This window comes from Falco naumanni, chromosome 5, assembly GCF_017639655.2.
Source record: "Falco naumanni isolate bFalNau1 chromosome 5, bFalNau1.pat, whole genome shotgun sequence".
Classification (NCBI taxonomy): domain Eukaryota; kingdom Metazoa; phylum Chordata; class Aves; order Falconiformes; family Falconidae; genus Falco; species Falco naumanni.
Window position 1 is genome coordinate 24,033,489 of NC_054058.1, and position 18,051 is coordinate 24,051,539.

The 18,051-nt window shown below is 48.1% G+C and overlaps 1 protein-coding gene across 4 annotated transcripts in view; it reads left to right on the forward strand.

The window, feature by feature from the left end:
- CACNA2D4 (calcium voltage-gated channel auxiliary subunit alpha2delta 4) overlaps nt 1-18,051 on the forward strand; it is a 140,424-nt gene that overhangs the window by 102,902 nt on the left and 19,471 nt on the right. For 3 of the 4 annotated variants that reach the window (XM_040596512.1, XM_040596515.1, XM_040596513.1), the window contains 9 exons: nt 2,878-2,939; nt 4,092-4,106; nt 6,013-6,057; nt 6,997-7,059; nt 12,771-12,841; nt 13,665-13,740; nt 15,554-15,606; nt 16,596-16,651; nt 18,024-18,044. In XM_040596512.1, coding sequence (XP_040452446.1) covers nt 2,878-2,939; nt 4,092-4,106; nt 6,013-6,057; nt 6,997-7,059; nt 12,771-12,841; nt 13,665-13,740; nt 15,554-15,606; nt 16,596-16,651; nt 18,024-18,044 — 462 coding nt within the window. The remainder of the gene's footprint in view (nt 1-2,877; nt 2,940-4,091; nt 4,107-6,012; nt 6,058-6,996; nt 7,060-12,770; nt 12,842-13,664; nt 13,741-15,553; nt 15,607-16,595; nt 16,652-18,023; nt 18,045-18,051) is intronic. The other variant, XM_040596514.1, reaches the window with a different exon arrangement.

The following is an 18,051-nucleotide window of genomic DNA, read 5'->3' on the forward strand; positions in this document are numbered from 1 at the left end:
CAACATCTAACTATACAAGGTGTGCAGCATTGCTTGACCTTATGTTCTATTTCATTGCTGGGATGCTACAGTTACACAGGTTGTTTACACATGAGTAGGAATAAAACTATTAGCCATGATCTCTCTGAGGACTCTACAGTTGTGCTGCATGCCAGGGCCACTCATTGTTTCATGGACCTCAGATCTTCCCACTCCTGCAGCATACTCTTTACCACCAGAGCAAAAAGGCTCGTTAACGATCAGTATACTTTGGAACAAGCAGACAGGGGGTTACTCCAGTTTTCTCCCTCTCACCTGAGCTTGTAGCATCATCCTTACCTCAGACTGAATCACTGCTTTCCTCTTTTCTCCCCGACCTTACCAACAGCCCGAAGGCACCCGGGTGACTATTTGTTAGTAGCACTGGGAGGGTGATTATGGCCTGTTTCTCCTCAGCTCCCATGTCTTCATCAGGTCACCTGAATGTGTGGAAGTTTCTCACAGTTCTTGCCAGGAGCTGCCAATCCACACTGACTGGCATGGAGCAATCCTGCTAAGTATGGTTCCCTGTGATAGGTGCCATCCAGACAGACAAACTTGACTGCAATACAGAATAGCCTCCAGCTTTGCTTTCAATGATCTCTTCAGACTGCGCTGTGATGTGGAGAGGTGTGCTCACTGCCACTCCATGGGGAATAGGTAGAAATGTGTGTTGGACCACTGGGAAGGAAAGAAAGGGCTAGTGCAGAGAAGGTGAGTAAGCACAAGCCCTGCAGAGAAGTTAGGGGTGCAAAGATTGATCCAAAGGAAGAAGCTTGCTGATGGATGGCACAGACGGGCTAGACATGGCTGTGAGCAGGGTGGAGAGAGGAAAAAAGAGAATGGGAGACTGCTTTCTGTCCCTGCCACTGGCCACCGGTGCAAGCCCCCAGGTACTCTCCTTCTTCATGTTGCAGGCAATTCTGTCCAAGTTCAGTACATGCTACTCATGCCTCCCGGGCAGAGGCAAGGATTCACAACCAGGGGCTAAGCTCCTTTCAAAGAACAATTTGAAGCTAGATGTTCCCACTGGCACAAACATGAGCCATGGAGTAAGTCTCTGCATTGCAAGGTTAGTTATGTAGGTATCAACTCCTCTTCAAGTCTCATAAAAACTATGTCCTTGGTAATGCTCAGTCCCATTGATGTGATCTGCCGTGATAAGGGAAATAACTCTTTCTTGAGATGGTTTCAAAGGATAATGATGAATTTATTTAAAGCTACATACCGAATCAGATGCGTGGGCTTCATTGGACTCAGCAGCAACAGCACTGTTTGCCTTCTGTCATGGACTGACGATTTGTCAGCAGGGGCACCGAGCCAAAACATGCCTGCGATAGCCCCACTGAAGCTTATGAATCTTCACCCGGGCTGGACTCAGCCCTGTCCTTCCTCCTTTGTTTGCACTCTTTGTCTGGTCTGGTTTGTGTTCTTCGAGGCTTAGGGCAAGGCAGCTCTGCAAAATCATTCCTTTCCCTCAAGTACAGGCAGTGAGATTCAATCTACAGCAGGGAAAGACGGGTAAGAAGTGTGCCTGTGAATGGGATTTTGTAAGACACACTAGCACTGGGAATGTGACACAGACACTGGTGTAAAAGGCAGAGCTGATGCCAGACGCCAGGGTCTCTGTACATGCTGCAAGAAAATATGCCATTACATACTCCGGTTTTAATTCATACCCATCTGAATTAGAGCATCAGATCATACTGTTAACTTAAAAGCACCCACATGGCATGATTCAGATTTAAAGGATCTGTTCCCCCCTTTGAAGCTCCTGCTAATTCAGAGGAAATCTGTAGGAACAGCAACACTTCATCCACCTGATACTGGTGGTTATGAAAAAAGGCTCAAACTCTCCCTCTCTGTACTTCCTCTCTATACTTTTTCTCTCTCACTTGCACTTTATATTGTATTTCAAGGTCCTGCTTGAGGCTGTAATTCCTGCAGAGCTCTTGGATTCAACTAGTTGACATACAGCCCTGTTGTTCCCTATCACTGTGCCAGGCTGCGCACGACCGCACTGGTTATTATGTGTGCTTGTAGGCAACCTACCCAGGGACAGCCAGGTTATTCTGTCGGGGAGACCCTGCACTATTTCTTCTCCTGTGGAGCTATGCCTTACTTCAGGAACATGATGCTGGGAATAGAAGAGAAATTAAGCCAAGAAATTAGGACGCACTTCATTAAGAAACACACACACACATGCACATTTGCTTAGCCCAGCGTGCACTAGGCTAGGACTAGGTAACGAAGCGCTACTTCTAATCGTCACTTTTCCATCAAGTGCATTGATATTTTGTGCTTTTGTGGTGGCTTAGGAGCAATCTAAATCACTGTTGTCTCCCCTCGAGACAAGTAGGTTTTCGAATAAATCCCTTCCTTGCACTGGCCTACTTTATTTCTGATTGATGGTGTGTGGTGCAGGAGTTGAGGCTGGGGTGATCAGAAACATCCTCCCTGGCCAGGCAAATCCACAAAAGACAAAGATGAAAGCTCACATGCTCGATCTCCTGAGGGGTTTTTTTTGTGGTATTCTAGGGGAGGTTGTCTGTTTGTTTGGTTTGTTAATTTGTTTGTAGCTCCATCGTATTTAATGGGAAGGAGGTGTCAGTACCTCATTGCAGTCAGTGTCCTCTTTTCCTCTACCTTGTTAAACCTCTGACTCTCACTTGGCAGTCTGACTCAGCTTTGATCCCCCTATGCTTATCGTTCACACTTGGAAGCAGGTTGCAATTGTGATTTCCATTCCATCACTTCAGGCGAATATTTACTCCTCCTTTCCTAACTTGTGTTTGTCTTTCTCTCTCTTGCACATTCCTCTTTTCATCTCCCCCCCCTCCCCCTTTTTGTTTCCCATAGCTGTGGGTGTGCAAATTAAGCTGGAGTTGCTCCAACGCAAGTTTTGGATGGCCATGCAACAGGTAGGTGCATCAGCAATTGTTCAGAGAGACAATTTAATGCTCTTTGTCAGCTAGGTCGATGCTATATTTCATCACATCCCATGGCATTTTGAGGAAGGCTTTTGTGAAATTCATATTAAAAGGTCTGTGAAGTAGATTAGTTTGAAGTCACACATTTCTGTAATCCTTTGACGGCACTAATGCCATGTGAGCCCTGAGTCTGTTCTACAAATGCCGTGTTGACAGTGTCAGCATCCTGGCCTGGCATTAACTCTACTGCATATGACACATCTAATTGTGGAAATATGTTTGTGCTCATTCAGCCTTTCAGAAGCCTCATGGAAATCTGCAATTTTGGGCACATGGAAAAAAAGTCTACTGTCCTCTCTTAGCATTGTGATGATGGTAACAAAACACTATCAGCTTGCCAAAACAAAAATCATTTGCTCCAGGGATAAGCTTTCAGCATTGTCCTAATTTTGGACACTCTTGCTGGACTGAGAGAAATGGAATAATTAAAACAGCCCCCCCCCCCCCAGCCTGGGAGGCAGGAAAAGTGAAACACCTTTCCCTTACCACCCAGGGGCTTTCCCCCCAGGCTTTGCTTTCAGGGGAGGTGAGACTGACAGGACCGAAGCAGCACACAGCAGAAGCAGCTCTCTGCTGTCAGGAGGGGGAACTGTCATCAGACTGGGATGACAGAGAAGATAGGAGGGCAGGAGGCAAGCGCACACAGGGAACAGAAAATCCCAAAATTGGCTGCGGTGGCAAGAGCATCCTCGCAGGTGGGAGATCACATAAACCTAACCTGAGCTAAAAAGACTTCTGCAAAGCACGTGAGCACATCTTGAAGCATCAGCAGAGCACGCTTCATTTTGAAAAAAAATCTCCTGAGGGCCATACTCGGGCAGTTCTCACAGAAACTAAGCCTGAGCATGTGTGTTAAGTGAAACTGGGAAGCCTCATTAAAGAAGCTGAAAGGAGGCCTGTGTGCCAGGTGCCTGCAAGCCACAGCCCTGGAGGTGCTGGTATGAAAAAAGCCTGCGTACAGTTTCCCAGGATATGACCACCATTTGACACGAATGACTAACAGATTTTTGTTTTCTCTCTCTCTCCTGCTTTACCACATGCTGTGCCACTCTGGATGTCCATACTGTGCCTCCCATCTCCCAGCCCAATGACACTGATGTAAGTAGACAAAAGCTGAGGATGGGGAGGCATCCTGGCATGCCTTGCCACAGCTCAGCTTCGTAATTGTGTCACTTGTGTGCCAGCATATTATAGGCACTGTCCCTTGTCTGTAGTCACTGGAGACAGTCCAAGCCTGTTGTAGGCTGTGTTTGTCTTCACAGTAATTAAGTGTCTTTGGCAAAGCTGAAAGCGCTCTGGGTTGCAGCGTTTCAGAGACCTGACCGACAGCAGGAGGATGCTGTGAGGTAGGCTGCTCTCTGAGGGGGGAGCTGTGCCTATAGCGCAGTAGCTGTGGTCTCAGAGCAACCAGGGAGCTCAGGTTCAGCTTTGCCCCTGCCAGGGGCTCCCTGCAAGCTGCTGGTGCTCTCAGACTGGGCTCCTCACCACAGTGCTGCTGCTGCATGGCCACCCCAGCACCGGGCACCGCTGGAGCATCTCCAGGTCTGGAAGAGCAGTGGCAGCAAGTCTCGGCCTTCACACTGCTGAGGAAGATACCATGAGACACGGGCCTTTCTTGTGGGAAACCACTTTGGTTCACCTGGGTTTCTGTTCTGATTTCCAATCTCTGGGTGCTGTATTTGCTATCCCCTAAGGCCGTAATAATGGTTCATCGTGGCTACATTTCTCTGCTGACCAAAGGAAGGAACCCACCAGGGATGAAGCACAGGGCCACCTCTATGCATATGTCCACAGAGACAAAACAACCCAATGCTGGTTTGTGGTGAGACAATGCTTGCAGCTGTGGGTAAAGGGATGTTTTTAAACTGTCATCCCTAAAGCCTCAAAAAGCCTGTTGGAGTCAGAGCATGAGCATGCAATATTGCAAACCATGGGGCTTGAAACAAACCCAGGCATCTCTGAGCCTCCTCTGAAGTTGAGGGACAGAAACCTGAAGCTATTGGGTTTGTTCTGCAGAACTCAAGAGGAGAAACAAATTCTAACTGAAAGTAACGGTCTTGTGATTTGAAATGGCAAATTCATCTCTTGTTGCTGAGAATCATCCAGAAAGGGGGCAGAGGTTTATGCATAAGGGTTTTGCAGAAATAAAGGGCAGCTAGCCGAGAGCAGACAGGCTACGTGACACATCAGTGTCCTTCCCTGACCCCAGCAAACCTCTGGCAGGAAGGGGACCCCGTGTACAGAAATGGCAACACCATGTCAGATTTCTTCCCTCTGCTGCTACAGAAAATAGCATTAAAAAATAACACAAAGAGACAGACACATGCAGCCACGGCACACTCAGAACAACCTGAAGGGCTTTGTTACTCACCACTTAACCCCTCGTGTCCCCATCCAGTTCACTGTTGTGAAACACATGTCAAGTCCGGTACACAGAAATCCTAAATGAAACAAATGGATGGTGCCTTGGGCTACATGAGCACCATTCACATCCTATTTTATCATTAGCTGTCTGGAGAATAAAGAAACCAACAGCAACAACAACAAAAAAATCCCTGCCTGAGAAGAATCCTGATCTAAAATACCATGCCATGTGTTTTAGTCCAGATACTAGCAGACACTGAAATGCATGCTGGTTTCTCACTGGTACACAGTAACCTTTGCTTTCGCAGCCAGAGCTTGATGCTGCCCCTTTCTTTACAAGTGCCACCTCTGCTCAGAGTGCACAGGTACTGCTGGAAGCATGTCAGGGAGGCAGGTGCAGGATCAGAGCCCTTGCCAGAGGAGATGTTGCTCAGAGAGGTGGGGACCACGCAGAGCCACTGAGCGGCCAAGGTCGGGGGTGGTACGTGTTCATGCTGTAGAGCTCGTCTTGGTGGAAATGCCAGCTAAATTGCAGAGCTTTATGGGATGCTGGTATAAAGACCTTTAGCTCAGCAATCCCAAGGGGGAGACTGTAAGATGAAATCATGCTGTGGTTAATTCTCGGTTTTTTCCTCTCCAGTGTAGTGCCTTCGATGGTGCCTGCCCACTAAGCTGTCAGGATGATGTAAGTTGCCCAGATTTCTTCCCTGTATCTGTGATGGGTGTGATTGCCTGCCTGCTCTGTGGAGGTCTCTGTCTCCCCCTGCTCAAAAAAAAGGTATTGCCTATCGTCTCCTCACAAAAGGTTGCACAGCTGGGGCAGGTCCTTGTGCTGCTGAGACAAACCTCCAGTTTAGGTCTTCCTCTCAGCTGTGAGACATCAGCTGAGCCTGGGCAGGGGCATGGGGATACCCACCAGTGACTTGGGAGAGTCAGTCTCCTCTAAGGCTATCTTCCTGTCATCTCAGGTCTTCCAGAGAGAGTGGCTGCCAGCATGACACACATACCTCTTTGCATTTACACCACTGCTTCAGCCTTGGTCTCAGGCATATTTGGGACAGGAGGTCCTCTGCCCTTCAGAGCAGGATCAGCAGAGTTTTTGTTCTGTATTCACATAGGAATTGCTCTTCATCCTAGATTTTCCCTGTGAGACCTAACCTGTACCTCCATTTCCTGCTCTGCAAGATAAAAATAAGACCAGCACTGACACTCAGCAGTGAGGAGAGGGTTACTTCATGGGTGGTTATATCTCTGAAATCTGAAGATGGAAAGCAGTAGATACTGTTTACTTAAAGAGAAGTGCTCTCCAAATACACTGTTGCTTCCTGCAGGATGCCTTGTCTTCTTAAGCATGGCTGACAGCCTGCTAGGCCTGCACACAGCCCTGGCAGGAGACAGTCTTTGTCACAGACAGCTCATGAGCTAAATACCTCAAAATGGAGGCAGAGAAGGAAAAGTAAATTGTGTAAAACCAGTAGTAGCTGGGCCGTGGGGCTAGGCATGGAAATACTGAGGCTGTTGCCACAAGCACAAGCCCACACCACTCCATCCTGCACACAGCGGTACATACCAGAAAACCATGAAAAAAGCTGTCTTTAATGTTGCTTCTCTTTCATTTCTGCAGATTCTGAATTGCTTCCTCATTGATAACAATGGCTTTATACTTGTTTCCAAAAGACTTGCAGAGGTAAGCGAGCATAAGAGAAGAAGGAGAGTGTGCTTGGCTTGTTCCTAAATAACCCACCAGAGCTGTTCGAAACAAATGAAATTCAGTTGTGTAAAAAGGGTGGCCATGGTGTCATTTAATTCAGCTGTGCAGCAAGGAGGAAGCCTCCAGGCAGAGTGACAGCACATTCTAGGTGAGGAAGGAGTTTGCAGTGATAAGGAAGAAACTAGTCAAAATATCTTTTTATTAGAAGTGAGGAAATTAGACTCCTTTCCCTCGACACAGATGCTACTGAAAGATGATCAGAGACAGTCCCAGAAGACAGGCATGCCCTGACGTGGGAGGGGAAGGGAGAGGAGCAGCATTTTTGAGTGCCTCTGAAGTCGAAGCAGGTGCTTTTCAGGAAAGAAAACTGAGGGGATGGTAAAAGAAAAATACCAAAAGCAAAAAGGAAGACAAAATCATTTAAGCAAATTGGAAATAGAAGCACACCTAAACTGGAGGATTTACTGGACTCGCAGAGGTGAAAGGAGTAAGGAAAAAGACTCAGAATAGTAATAAAAAATAAGCAACAGAAGTTGCTTCCTTTCCTCCTGCTACCAGTGCCTCACTGACCGTTTCTAGAGAGATGAAGGAGTACAGTTTGTGTTGTGACATTTCATGCAGCCTGGATAAAGGCAATGCTGCATGGTTTAGCTATACATTTCTGCTCTCCAGTAAATTCACCACAAAGCTATTTGTTTCAAAATAATAAAAGACCATAGATTTGGATGTCAGAAAGTAGTGTGTTGGAACAGTCTCATAAACTACAAAGCAATAAGTCAATAGCAACAGTGGCCTTATAGAAGAAATGGGAAATGAAGTGGTTTTGTTACTGACGGAAGTGTGGATTTTCATTGAAATTGCCGTAGTACTGGAGTTAAAAAATACTGTGTGTGTATTTCCAGAAGTCAGTAGATCCAATTCCAGAAATTACTTTTTTCAAGATGTGACAAACAGGATGAAAAGGAAATTAAATATAAAGTAACAGAACACCCAATGGATGTGGTTGGGACAAGAAGCACAGCTTCTATAAAGAAAGAAAACCTATCTTATCAGCTATAGTTCTTTGACAGTGTGAGTAAATCAGGAGATAAGGGAGAATGGATTACCTACTGCATTTCAGATTTTCTAGGAGCCTTGAACAGAGTCCCTTACAAGAAGCTGCTAAAGAAGTTCTGGTTTAAGAGTGAAACGTGAAGTAGCAGCAAAGACCTCAAAGTAGCTGGGACAGAAAAGAAAGAAGAGGAATTTTTAGACTGGTATTTAAACAGAAAACATCATCTATATGAGTCCCATGGTTTCCCATCTGGGCTTGTGTTGGTTAGCATATTCAGAACAGGCTGGCAAAAGAAAAAGGTGAGATCGTGAATTCTGCAGGCACTACACAGTGGATTCAGAGAGGCCAGGATGAGAACTGTTGAGACTCACAAGGCAAAATGAATCAGCAACACAGTGGCACCAGGGGGTGATACAGACGGATATCAAGGGGAGCATAGTGGAAGGAATAACCAACCTCTTTTCTGTCGGGAAAACAGTGTGACCTACCTGGCACACTGAACATTCCAGTAAAAGTGCCCCTTCAATGATGCGGTGTGCCAAAAAAACAAAAGCAAAGAAAATTTGAAAAATAAGGGAGGAGAATGCTGTAAATTTGTATTGGCTGCCTACTCTGGGAGGCCAGGTCCTACTGTATGTTTGTGATGGGCTGGTAGTCAGGAGTTGCTGTTTCCCCCTCTGACTCCCATGCATTTTCAGAGGTGCTGTGCTGAGTCCTGTGGCATGTATCCATTCAGCTAATGTCTGCTGTTTGTCCCAGCACCACCCTCCTGGGTTCTGTCTCTGTATTCTTCCTGCATCTTAAAGAAATTTTTTTTTTCCAAAATCTCATCTCTGAAAGATCTGACTAGCAGAAAAATAACATTACAGTAGATTTAGGTGAATTATAAACATTACCCACATGCCTCCAAGAGCAAGCATTTTGGCTGGCACCACAGCTGTGGTCTCTTCCAGCTGTTACCTCCCTGACCTCTGAGTTCACCACTACTTTTCTTCTGATTTCTTTATGTTGTTCCAGTTACTGCTTTTATTTCCTGGTGGCACCATGAGTGTCCACAGCGTTAAACCCTACAGGGAATTCAAGACAGCAGCAGCATTAAATCAATACCCTGAGTTTCACAGCCTTGCCACCTGGATGTTGCTGCGTGGGAACACTTGCTGCTAAGTGGCCTTCCCTGCCCCCCTGCACGCTCTTCCCTCAGTGCATCCTTTAGCATAATGCCAAAAAAAGTCCTGTCGCTGGATTTTGGGGGGTATTTTGCCTTTCTAGAGAAGTCAGCTAGTTCACTGCCCTCCCTCCCTGCCCCATGCCAGTGGGTCAGCTGCCTGGGCCAGCATTTCAGCCCAGCAGCAGGGAGAAGGGCAGCCTGCCCACACAATTCCTGTTCTGCCCCACCAGCCGGGATGGGAGTGAGTTTATCAGATGCCAAAGGAGCCAGGATGCTGTGCTGAGCCACATGGGCAGTGGCAGCTTCAGCACAAGCAGGGCCCCACGTGCATCCCTGCTTCCCTGAGGAAGGCAACTGAGGAGCTTTCATGTCCAAACCACCTGCCTCCTGGGGCAAAGCGCAAACTAAGAATAATGGAGAGCTGCCAAAATGCCTGTGTCCCCATAGCCCCCGGGGCGAGCAGCTGGTGCTGGAGACCGGCTCTGGGGGCTCAGGTGTTTTGCTCCATCTGACTCCCTTGGAGCTGCGGTGCTTCACCCAGCCGCACTGCCTGCCCGGGGCTGCCTGCCGCCCGCACCACCTTCCCTGGGTGACCATGCTGGAAAGCAAAGCGACTTCATGAAGGAATGGGCTAAGGACAGCCTGGCTCAGGCTCTGATCTCCTCTGCCCTTGGGATGAGGGATCAGTATGGGGGATTGGCTACAATAACCTCTGTGTGAAGGCAGCAGGAAGCTTACTGGCAGCCAGAAGCCACCGGGAAGAAAGAGGGACTCAGGATTTTCATGAGTGACGAGTTAGAAGCTCCCTGCAGGATTACCTGGGGAAGAATGGGTAATCTCTTAATTCGAGCTAATCTCCCCATCTAGATTCATCGTGGAGGGAGCAAAGACTTAATAGCCAGAGCCAGGAGAAGGGACTGAGTGAGGGCAGGACCAGGTGATCCAGGGCAGGGGAGGAAGGGAAAGTAAATAGCAGGCTCTGGCTGGGCTGCAGCGAGGGCTGCTCTGTGCTAGGTTTCTGCTGATGTTTGCAGCCGTGGTCCTATAACCACCCCTGAGTTTTTAGCCGCCTTTCACTGCCAGCCAGAGGCGCAGCTGCAGATCAGTGTCTTGAGTTCCCTCAGCTTTCTGCATCCAGGTGTCCCCTGGCTCATTAAACCTCTTTTTCTAGGACTGCTGCCTTCTCCCTAAGACATCTTGCAGGGTATGCCTGCGTGCTCTGCCCAGGTAGGGCTCCAGGGACAGGGTGCAAAGTGGCAGCTAAAAGGCCAAGATCCCACCAGGGCTGGGCAGAGCTTGTGGAGAAGCAAGGGCTGGCTTTGTTTGAGCCATGCAGCAAGGAGGCTGGCCCCTCACCCAAAGCCTGGCCCATTTGGCGGAGCCTGTTTGGCTACTGCTTTTGTGTGTACCAAAAGTGCAAACTGCTCAACAAGCCAGCAAAGCATAGACATGTACATGTGAGCAGTGATGTACATTTTGAGTCACATGTGTGCTCCAGGATGCATCTCTTTCCTGTGCACAGCCTGCATGTGTACTTGTATGCTCTCAGCTGCAGGGGGATGTGATACAGCATGTGTCAGGAGGATGTCAGAGGCCGTGCTTTGGGCTGTGAACCGCTGAAATCGCGAGGGCCTGTGGAAACCTGCCCAGAGCTGGGAATTTGGAGATACACAGCAGAGGGATGTCTAGGACAGCAGCGGCCAATCACTGGAGAAAGCGGGTTGTAACAAGAGCTGCTGCTCTGCAAAATGTTGCTTCATTATATGACCACGTTGGTTTCTGCCAGGTGATGCTTTCCTGTGTTGCTACCTAAGGCAGCGCTGAGTTTTGAATGCCTGATTTGATGTTAAAGGCCAGTTTGCTGGTGCTTTTCTGAACACATTCCCTAGTCCTTACTCTCAATTACACTTATAGCTCCTCATACTTTTACCTATAGGAACAACATTCTACCTGGAGAAATTTGGTCAGACATCAGCGTCCCTGGACAGGGCGGGCCCCATTTGCAGTCCTGCAGTGGCCCCCTCACCATACGGTCTGCAGCTTGCACCGCGTTAAATCCCACTGCTCTGGCTCCCGCTGGGGCTGCAGACGGGTATTAAATGGAAGCAGCTGGCCTCCTCACCACCCTAATCAGATTGAAAGAGCGAGGGAGGTGAAAAAAGTTAGCGCTTGCTCAGACACATTTGACTATGTCTGAGACGATTACAGCCTAAATGCTCGAGGGGGAGTTGATGTTGTGTATCAATTTATACGGTGAAACACCTTCTAAAGCCTGTTGAGAAGAGGCTCACAACCACGTAACACTACTGTTAGATGATTACCGTATGATCTTAGGTAAATCTGACTGAGGGTTGGGTTTTTTAGTGGAAGTGCCCCACTCAGATAAATGAAGTCATCTGTCATCTTCTAATACGTGCTAAATGACTGCTGGCCTATCAGTGGAAAAGTAAAATGTCCCCTCAAACTGCAATATACAAACACTTCCATAACATATGGGAGGTATTTACCGTGTCAAGACCCACGAGCCAGGAAAACAGACAGAGGACAGCTCATATCTGCACTTTTATTTATGAGTATTTTACTTACTTGCTTGCAAACAAAGCAGTGGACTTGGCAGATCCGAAGCATTTTTGCAATAGATTTGTCATGGTTTATTAATCAGGAAAGCCAGAACTGTTGTTTGTTTGAAGTCTTTAAAGCAGCAGGGACTGTAACTGGGGTTATTGACTCTGAAACGTGAATGGGACAAGAGGGCCACAAGCTGGACTTTCAGTTCAGGCACGCAAGCATCATTTGGGGGCTGTTGCTCCCCCAAATGCAGCTTTTGCTAGGGTGGAGCCTGTGCTACAGTTCTCGCTGTGCCAGTGTGTAGTGTGTAAGCTAAGGGAGGAATTTGTTTGTATCACGTTGTTTGGGTTACTGTCTGCTTCGGACTTGCGCAGCAGTGAGTTGTACAATTGCATTTGCTACCTAAATAACTCTGTACAGTGCACTTATGCGTGGTGAGCCAGTCTGCCTGGGGCAGCAGGAGAGCAGGGGTGTCCGAAGCCCCTGAAGCTGTGGGCGAGCAGAGAGGCTTAAGCGGAAGAGATTCAGGCATTCACATCCAGAGAACGTGGATTCACAAAACCCCACAGGAGAGCCCAGGCTTCCAGTGAATCAACATGCCTGGTCTCTGCAGCTTGAGGGTCTCTGCCTTTTTCTGTCACAAGCTGTAGGGACTTGCGTGGGCTAAATAATTTCCAGGTGCTATAGGAATGGTGCAGGATGCCCAGCTGGCGATGGGGGAAGTCCTCCCTCAGGCTTTGCAGCCAGCCAAAGGACAAAGCTCGGTGCTACCTCCTTATAAAACCCTCATTATGTGTAGTAGGCCGCCGGACAGACTGGATTGGCTGGAGCCATTGAGAATTTGGAAATTTTACTGTTGTCAGTTTATTCTGTTTTTTTCCTTTCTTATGCTTGCAGACTGGAAAATTTTTGGGTGCAGTGGAAGGCTCAGTAATGACCCAGCTGCTAAACATGGGCATGTTCAGGCGGTAAGCGGGGGACCTCTGTGCTGTACTTCTCTTTCTTCAGCTGGTGTGTGGGTCAGAGCTTATTGGTCCCCATAAGCAGCACTTGAGCAGAGGAATATGCACATGCTGATGCATGTGGCTCTCTTGATACAAGAGCTCCTTTAGCTACCTGCCCTCTCCCCTGACTTGCTCAGCCATCATCACCACACACCCTGTTTCTCCTCATCTCCTGCCCTTCCACCTGCTGCAAAGCACCAAGAAGGACAGTAACTCTGATCTCCATGTGGCTGGAAAACAGCTGCTGCTCTGTCTTTTCCAGGGCAAGATGCTATGGGAAACATTTCTTGGCATTTTGTCTATAAAGTGCTTCAGTTCCTTCTGCCACTTGGAAAGCTCTTCTATGAGCAGTTGTCTGAGAGCCCCCCAGATGTAGCGCTGCAGCTGGCTGAGCACATTTCTCTCACTACTAAATATATCTCTGTTCGCCTCACTCCACTCCCCCCGCCCATGTCAAAGAGAGTTCAGAGTTTCAGTGGCTTGAAAACAGGAACTAAGGGAACCTGAGGTAGTTAGAATTATAATTCTCCTCCTTCACAGCCTGCTTTACTCACTGTCTGGAATTAGGGACAAATTTCCTCCTGTACTGACCCAGTGACATTAATCCAGAGCCTGTATTTCCCGCTTTGCAAGATCCAGGAAGGGCCAAACAGCAAAGGCACGTGTAAGCAGGCCACTGCTTTAGTTCTTCCGTACAGGAAATGTTTTAGAAAAAGCTGACGTGTGCGTCCCATAGGCAGTTGCATTGCTTGCTTTTGGCTGCTCACTTGTTTTGTTTTGATTGCAGGGTGACCATGTATGATTATCAAGCAATGTGCAAAGTACCCTACCACCACCACAGCGGAGCCCGGCCTCTGCTCAGCGTACGTATCTGTCAGCATGCAGCCCTCTCTGGGCTTGGCCGCAGAGGCTTTCTCCTAGGCCATCTCCAACACACGGATGTAGCACGTTCCCCAAAAGAGTTTAGTAGATGTTTGCTTTCAAGTAATGGGAATGCCCAAACTCACCTAAGGCAGATTTCTGAGGCAGTGATGGCCACTGACAGTGGTTTCCAATTTGGCTCTCCATTGGCGTATAGGATCCCACTGAAAATCAGAAGGACCGGGGAGAGAACAGGTACTAGACTTTGCCAGGCTTCTTCTAAAAACCAAGGAACCAGCAAGCAGCTGAAATGAACAGGAATGCTTTTACAGGGCACGGTTTTACTCAGCAGCTCAAAAGGGAGAGTTGCACTGTCAGGGAACAGAGCAACTGGGAGAAAACTGTCAGCCTTTCAGGGAAGCATGAGTGGGCTTGCAGCAAGAGAGAGAGAGGGGTAAAAGCTGCAGAGAAATGCTGATAGCCCAGGGAACAAACTATCAGAGTGAAACTTTTTGCAGTACCCAAATGCAACCTCTCTTTAGGCTGATACAAGCTAATAACCTAATCCCACTCTACCTTCCTAACCTGGCCTTGAACAGACAGAAGTAATTACTCAACATGCAGGCCACTTCAAACTAGTTGAAGCAACCCTAAACTGTTATGATCAGGTTTTTGATACTTTAAAATGTGGTATGGCAGTACTTCTTACAGTGTGACATTGTCATTTTTTTCTAGTAAAATAATTTTCAACAAAATGCTACTTTTTAACAACATGTTATCATTTAAACAATTAAAAAATTAAACTTTGCAATGGCTATACTTAAGCTGGATAGATAAAATATTGTGATTATAGTGAAAATATTTGCTCGATCATATCCTCCAATTCTGATTACCGAAAGAAATGTCACAAAATATGAGCTGCCAAAAATGAGGTGAATTGGGAAGAGAATAAAAGGATGAGAATTCAGCCTCCCTCTCTCTTTTTCCCATCTTAGCAAAACCCTTGAAAAGGAAGAAATCAAGAAAAGTCCATTTTTCATATACATACATAAAAATCGGTCCGATTCCCAACAATGTATACATTTCACTCTTTGCTGACATTTTAGGTGAATATAAGTAAGTTACGGAACATTGTCTTGTGCCCTGTGACTGCTGCATCTGTTTTGGGTTTGAGGATACAGGCATGATTATGAGAGGGAAAGATGAAAATTAGACACAGTTGCCATGAAGAAAAGAAGCAGCAGGATCCTCTGCAGATGGATTGTCCCTGGGACAATGCTGGATTTCCAATTTGTAGCTGAAAAGCAGGAAGATCATAGAAGTAATGCCATCTTGAGGAAAAGCTGGATGAAAGCCCAGTTAAGCATAATCAATCAATGGCAGATAATACTAAATCCTGGGCAATGCTGTCACTTGTCCCAGAAACACCACTTGCTATCAGAACATAAAAGCATCCTAAACTGGTGGTGTCCCATTTAGCTGTGCTTCTCTCCTGCTCTGAGCTCTCAAGGTCATCCATACTGGAGAGAAATCATCAAGCAATTACATCTTCAAAGTCCTTCATACATTTGTGATAAACTCCCTGACCCTGACGGGGAGGGGGTGAGAAGATATTATTAGTAGCAAGGCAGCTCTGCTGGCTTTTGATGTATTTTGAACATTTTCCAGTGATGCCCAGACCTTGAATTTCCAGTCTGTCTTCAAGCACTCTGATCAGTAGAGGGAATTGGTCTGAAACGTGGGGTCCTGCATAACAATTATAAACCCTCTGACCAGATCCTTATGGTATTTCTCATTTCTTCTTTTGTTCTCCAGCCAATTTATGCCTTTCTAGCTGCAGTGAAATGGCTGATAAGTGATTTCCTCATGTGAGTACCAAAAGATGGGGGTGTTTGGGAGGCTCAGACCAATGGGGGCGAGAGCTGAGAATGCTGCAGGCGGAGCCCCCCGCAGAGGGCATTGCTCTCAGCCTTCTGACATTCAGCTCAGCACCTTGCTCCTGGGAGACAGAAAGCTATTACTATTCCCATTTTGAGAGGCAGAGGCCTGGAGTGGGTCTGGGATTTACCTGAAGTCACTCAGTACAAAGTGACAGAGTCAAAAATAGGACTTGGGTCTCCTGGGACCTCATGCAGATCCTTGATGCCGAGTCCTCTTGCCTGTCTCCTTTGCCCGTGATGAGCAAACGCACGCCGTCGTTTCGCAGGGGGTGAAGGTTGAAGGAAGGAAGCCAGGGAGCTCAGAGCTGAGTGGCAGGCAAGGCAGGAGAGAGGGGAGGCCTTGAATCAAGCCTGGATTCGGGCTCACCTCGAACTGTGGGGGGGAATCGGAGGTCAAGCTCAAATCAGGATGAAAGTTCCGCTGGTCAGCTGGCTGGGTGTGCAAAAGGGAAGGTGCAGAAAAGATCCAGCTCCTAGAGCTTGAGCGTATTGGTACAGAATAATTCAATGTGGTGTGCAGGTACCTCCGAGTAGCCAGGGTATGGGCTCCCTGATGGCCATCCGTGCCTGCTCCTCAGGTGGGTCTCGCAGTGACTGAATCCCCTCCCAGCCTCAGGGGCTGCTGTGCTCATTCCTTCCTTCACTGGCAAGGCCCCCGCACAGTACGTACTTCAGGAAAAAGCCCATTCAGATATTGCACAGTACAGATCCCATGATACAGAGCTACGCTCTATCATGTGGAGAGGAAAAAATAAAATTAAAAAAAAAAAAAAAAAGAAACCTCAGACTTCCACTGCCAGCAAATTTCTAGTAAACATTTTAGAACTGATACTCGCTGGGCGACGGGGCCATCTCCCTGACACCTGCATCCTTCCAGGCTGCTGAAAAAGCATCCTCTGTTCTTGCTCTTTTGACAGCTTCCTTTTGGAGTTTAACATGAGTAGCTTCTGGCACTCAGACAACTTGGCAGATGGTGAGTACACAAGAGTCCAGCCGCCCCATAGCATGTGCGTGTTACAGCCACTGGTGGCAGAAGAAGCTGTATGGGGGAGCCTGGCCTCGTTCAAGGAGTTTGCTGTCTGCCCTGCCACCTCTCCCTCCACAAACACTGGAAGCCAGCTTCCAGGTCCCACCACCACCCCATCTCCCCCCATTTCCACCCCCATTTCAGGCTGCCACAGCACTAGAGCGGTCAAGGTGAGGAGTGTGCAGCTTGGAGCACACTGCTTGCTTTCCTCAGGGTAACTGCTGGGGTGGGGGAGGCTCTTCTACCCAAGGACCCCCAACCTACATGCAGTGGGATGAAAGAGCATCAACTGCAAAGCCCTTCAGTTGGAATGACTTCCAGTCTTCCCTGAAGGTGGCCTACAGGACAGGACTGAGCAGGGCTGGAGCAGCAGGCTCTCCGGAGCCTAGCAGGGGTCCCAGGAAGCTAGCCAGAAACCTGTAAGGTTCCATAACACATTGAGGGTCTACGCTTGGCCAGTGGACCCTCTCTAGAGGAGAGAAGATGATAGCACATGGCATTGCACAGCAGCTGAGTGCAGCAGAGCGGTGTCTGGGTTGAAATCCAGTGACCTGCCCTGCAGCTGCAGTGCTGCCTGCTGGAAACATCCCGGGAGTCTCTGCAGTCCCATCCCTGCCCCTGCTGGCAGGGGGGATGTTCATGGCCCTGAGCTGACCCAAAGGGAAAAGTGAGGAGTGCTCTGCACAGCCATGTAGGTGCCGTTATTCCATCCTGACTAATTATTCAGCACTAATGGTGCTTTTAGTGGTGACAGTGGTACCTTCCCTGCTGGCTGCAGCGCTGAGTCTTCTGCATTGAACTCCCCCGGTGTAATGGGGAAACAGTCACTTTTAGAAAGCAAGAGTTCCTTCTAGTCAGAGAACCAGCCCGATGTCTGGATACTGTTTAGGTCCCACTCACCGCCTCCAAAGAAGATTGCCAGAGATGGCAGTAGAAGTTGCAGCTATCTTCTTCTACACAGCCCTGGCTGCTGCTTAACACGCATCAGGATAACGGGAGTGCCCCAGGCAGAAATTGGTGAGGAAGAGTCAGATGAGCAAGGGCAGTGCTTGTGGCAGTGCAGGAGGCAGCGTGGCTCTTCCTGGGGGACCGCAGCTTGATTTAGCCTTCACTTGAGGAGATGTGAGGAAAAAGGAGGGGGGTTCTCACTGCGGCCCTGCTCATCACCATTTCCTTTTGTGCTTTCTTCATCTCTCTCCCACATCACCCCCGTGACTGCTGTATGAAAATTCATCTCTTCATTGCGCTGCCGTCATGTGCAACTCTCACGTGGTTCCATCTTCATTGTGTGTCTCTGTGTGTCGTGCGACTTCTCCAGCCAAGGCTGTCTTCCATCACTGTAAGTA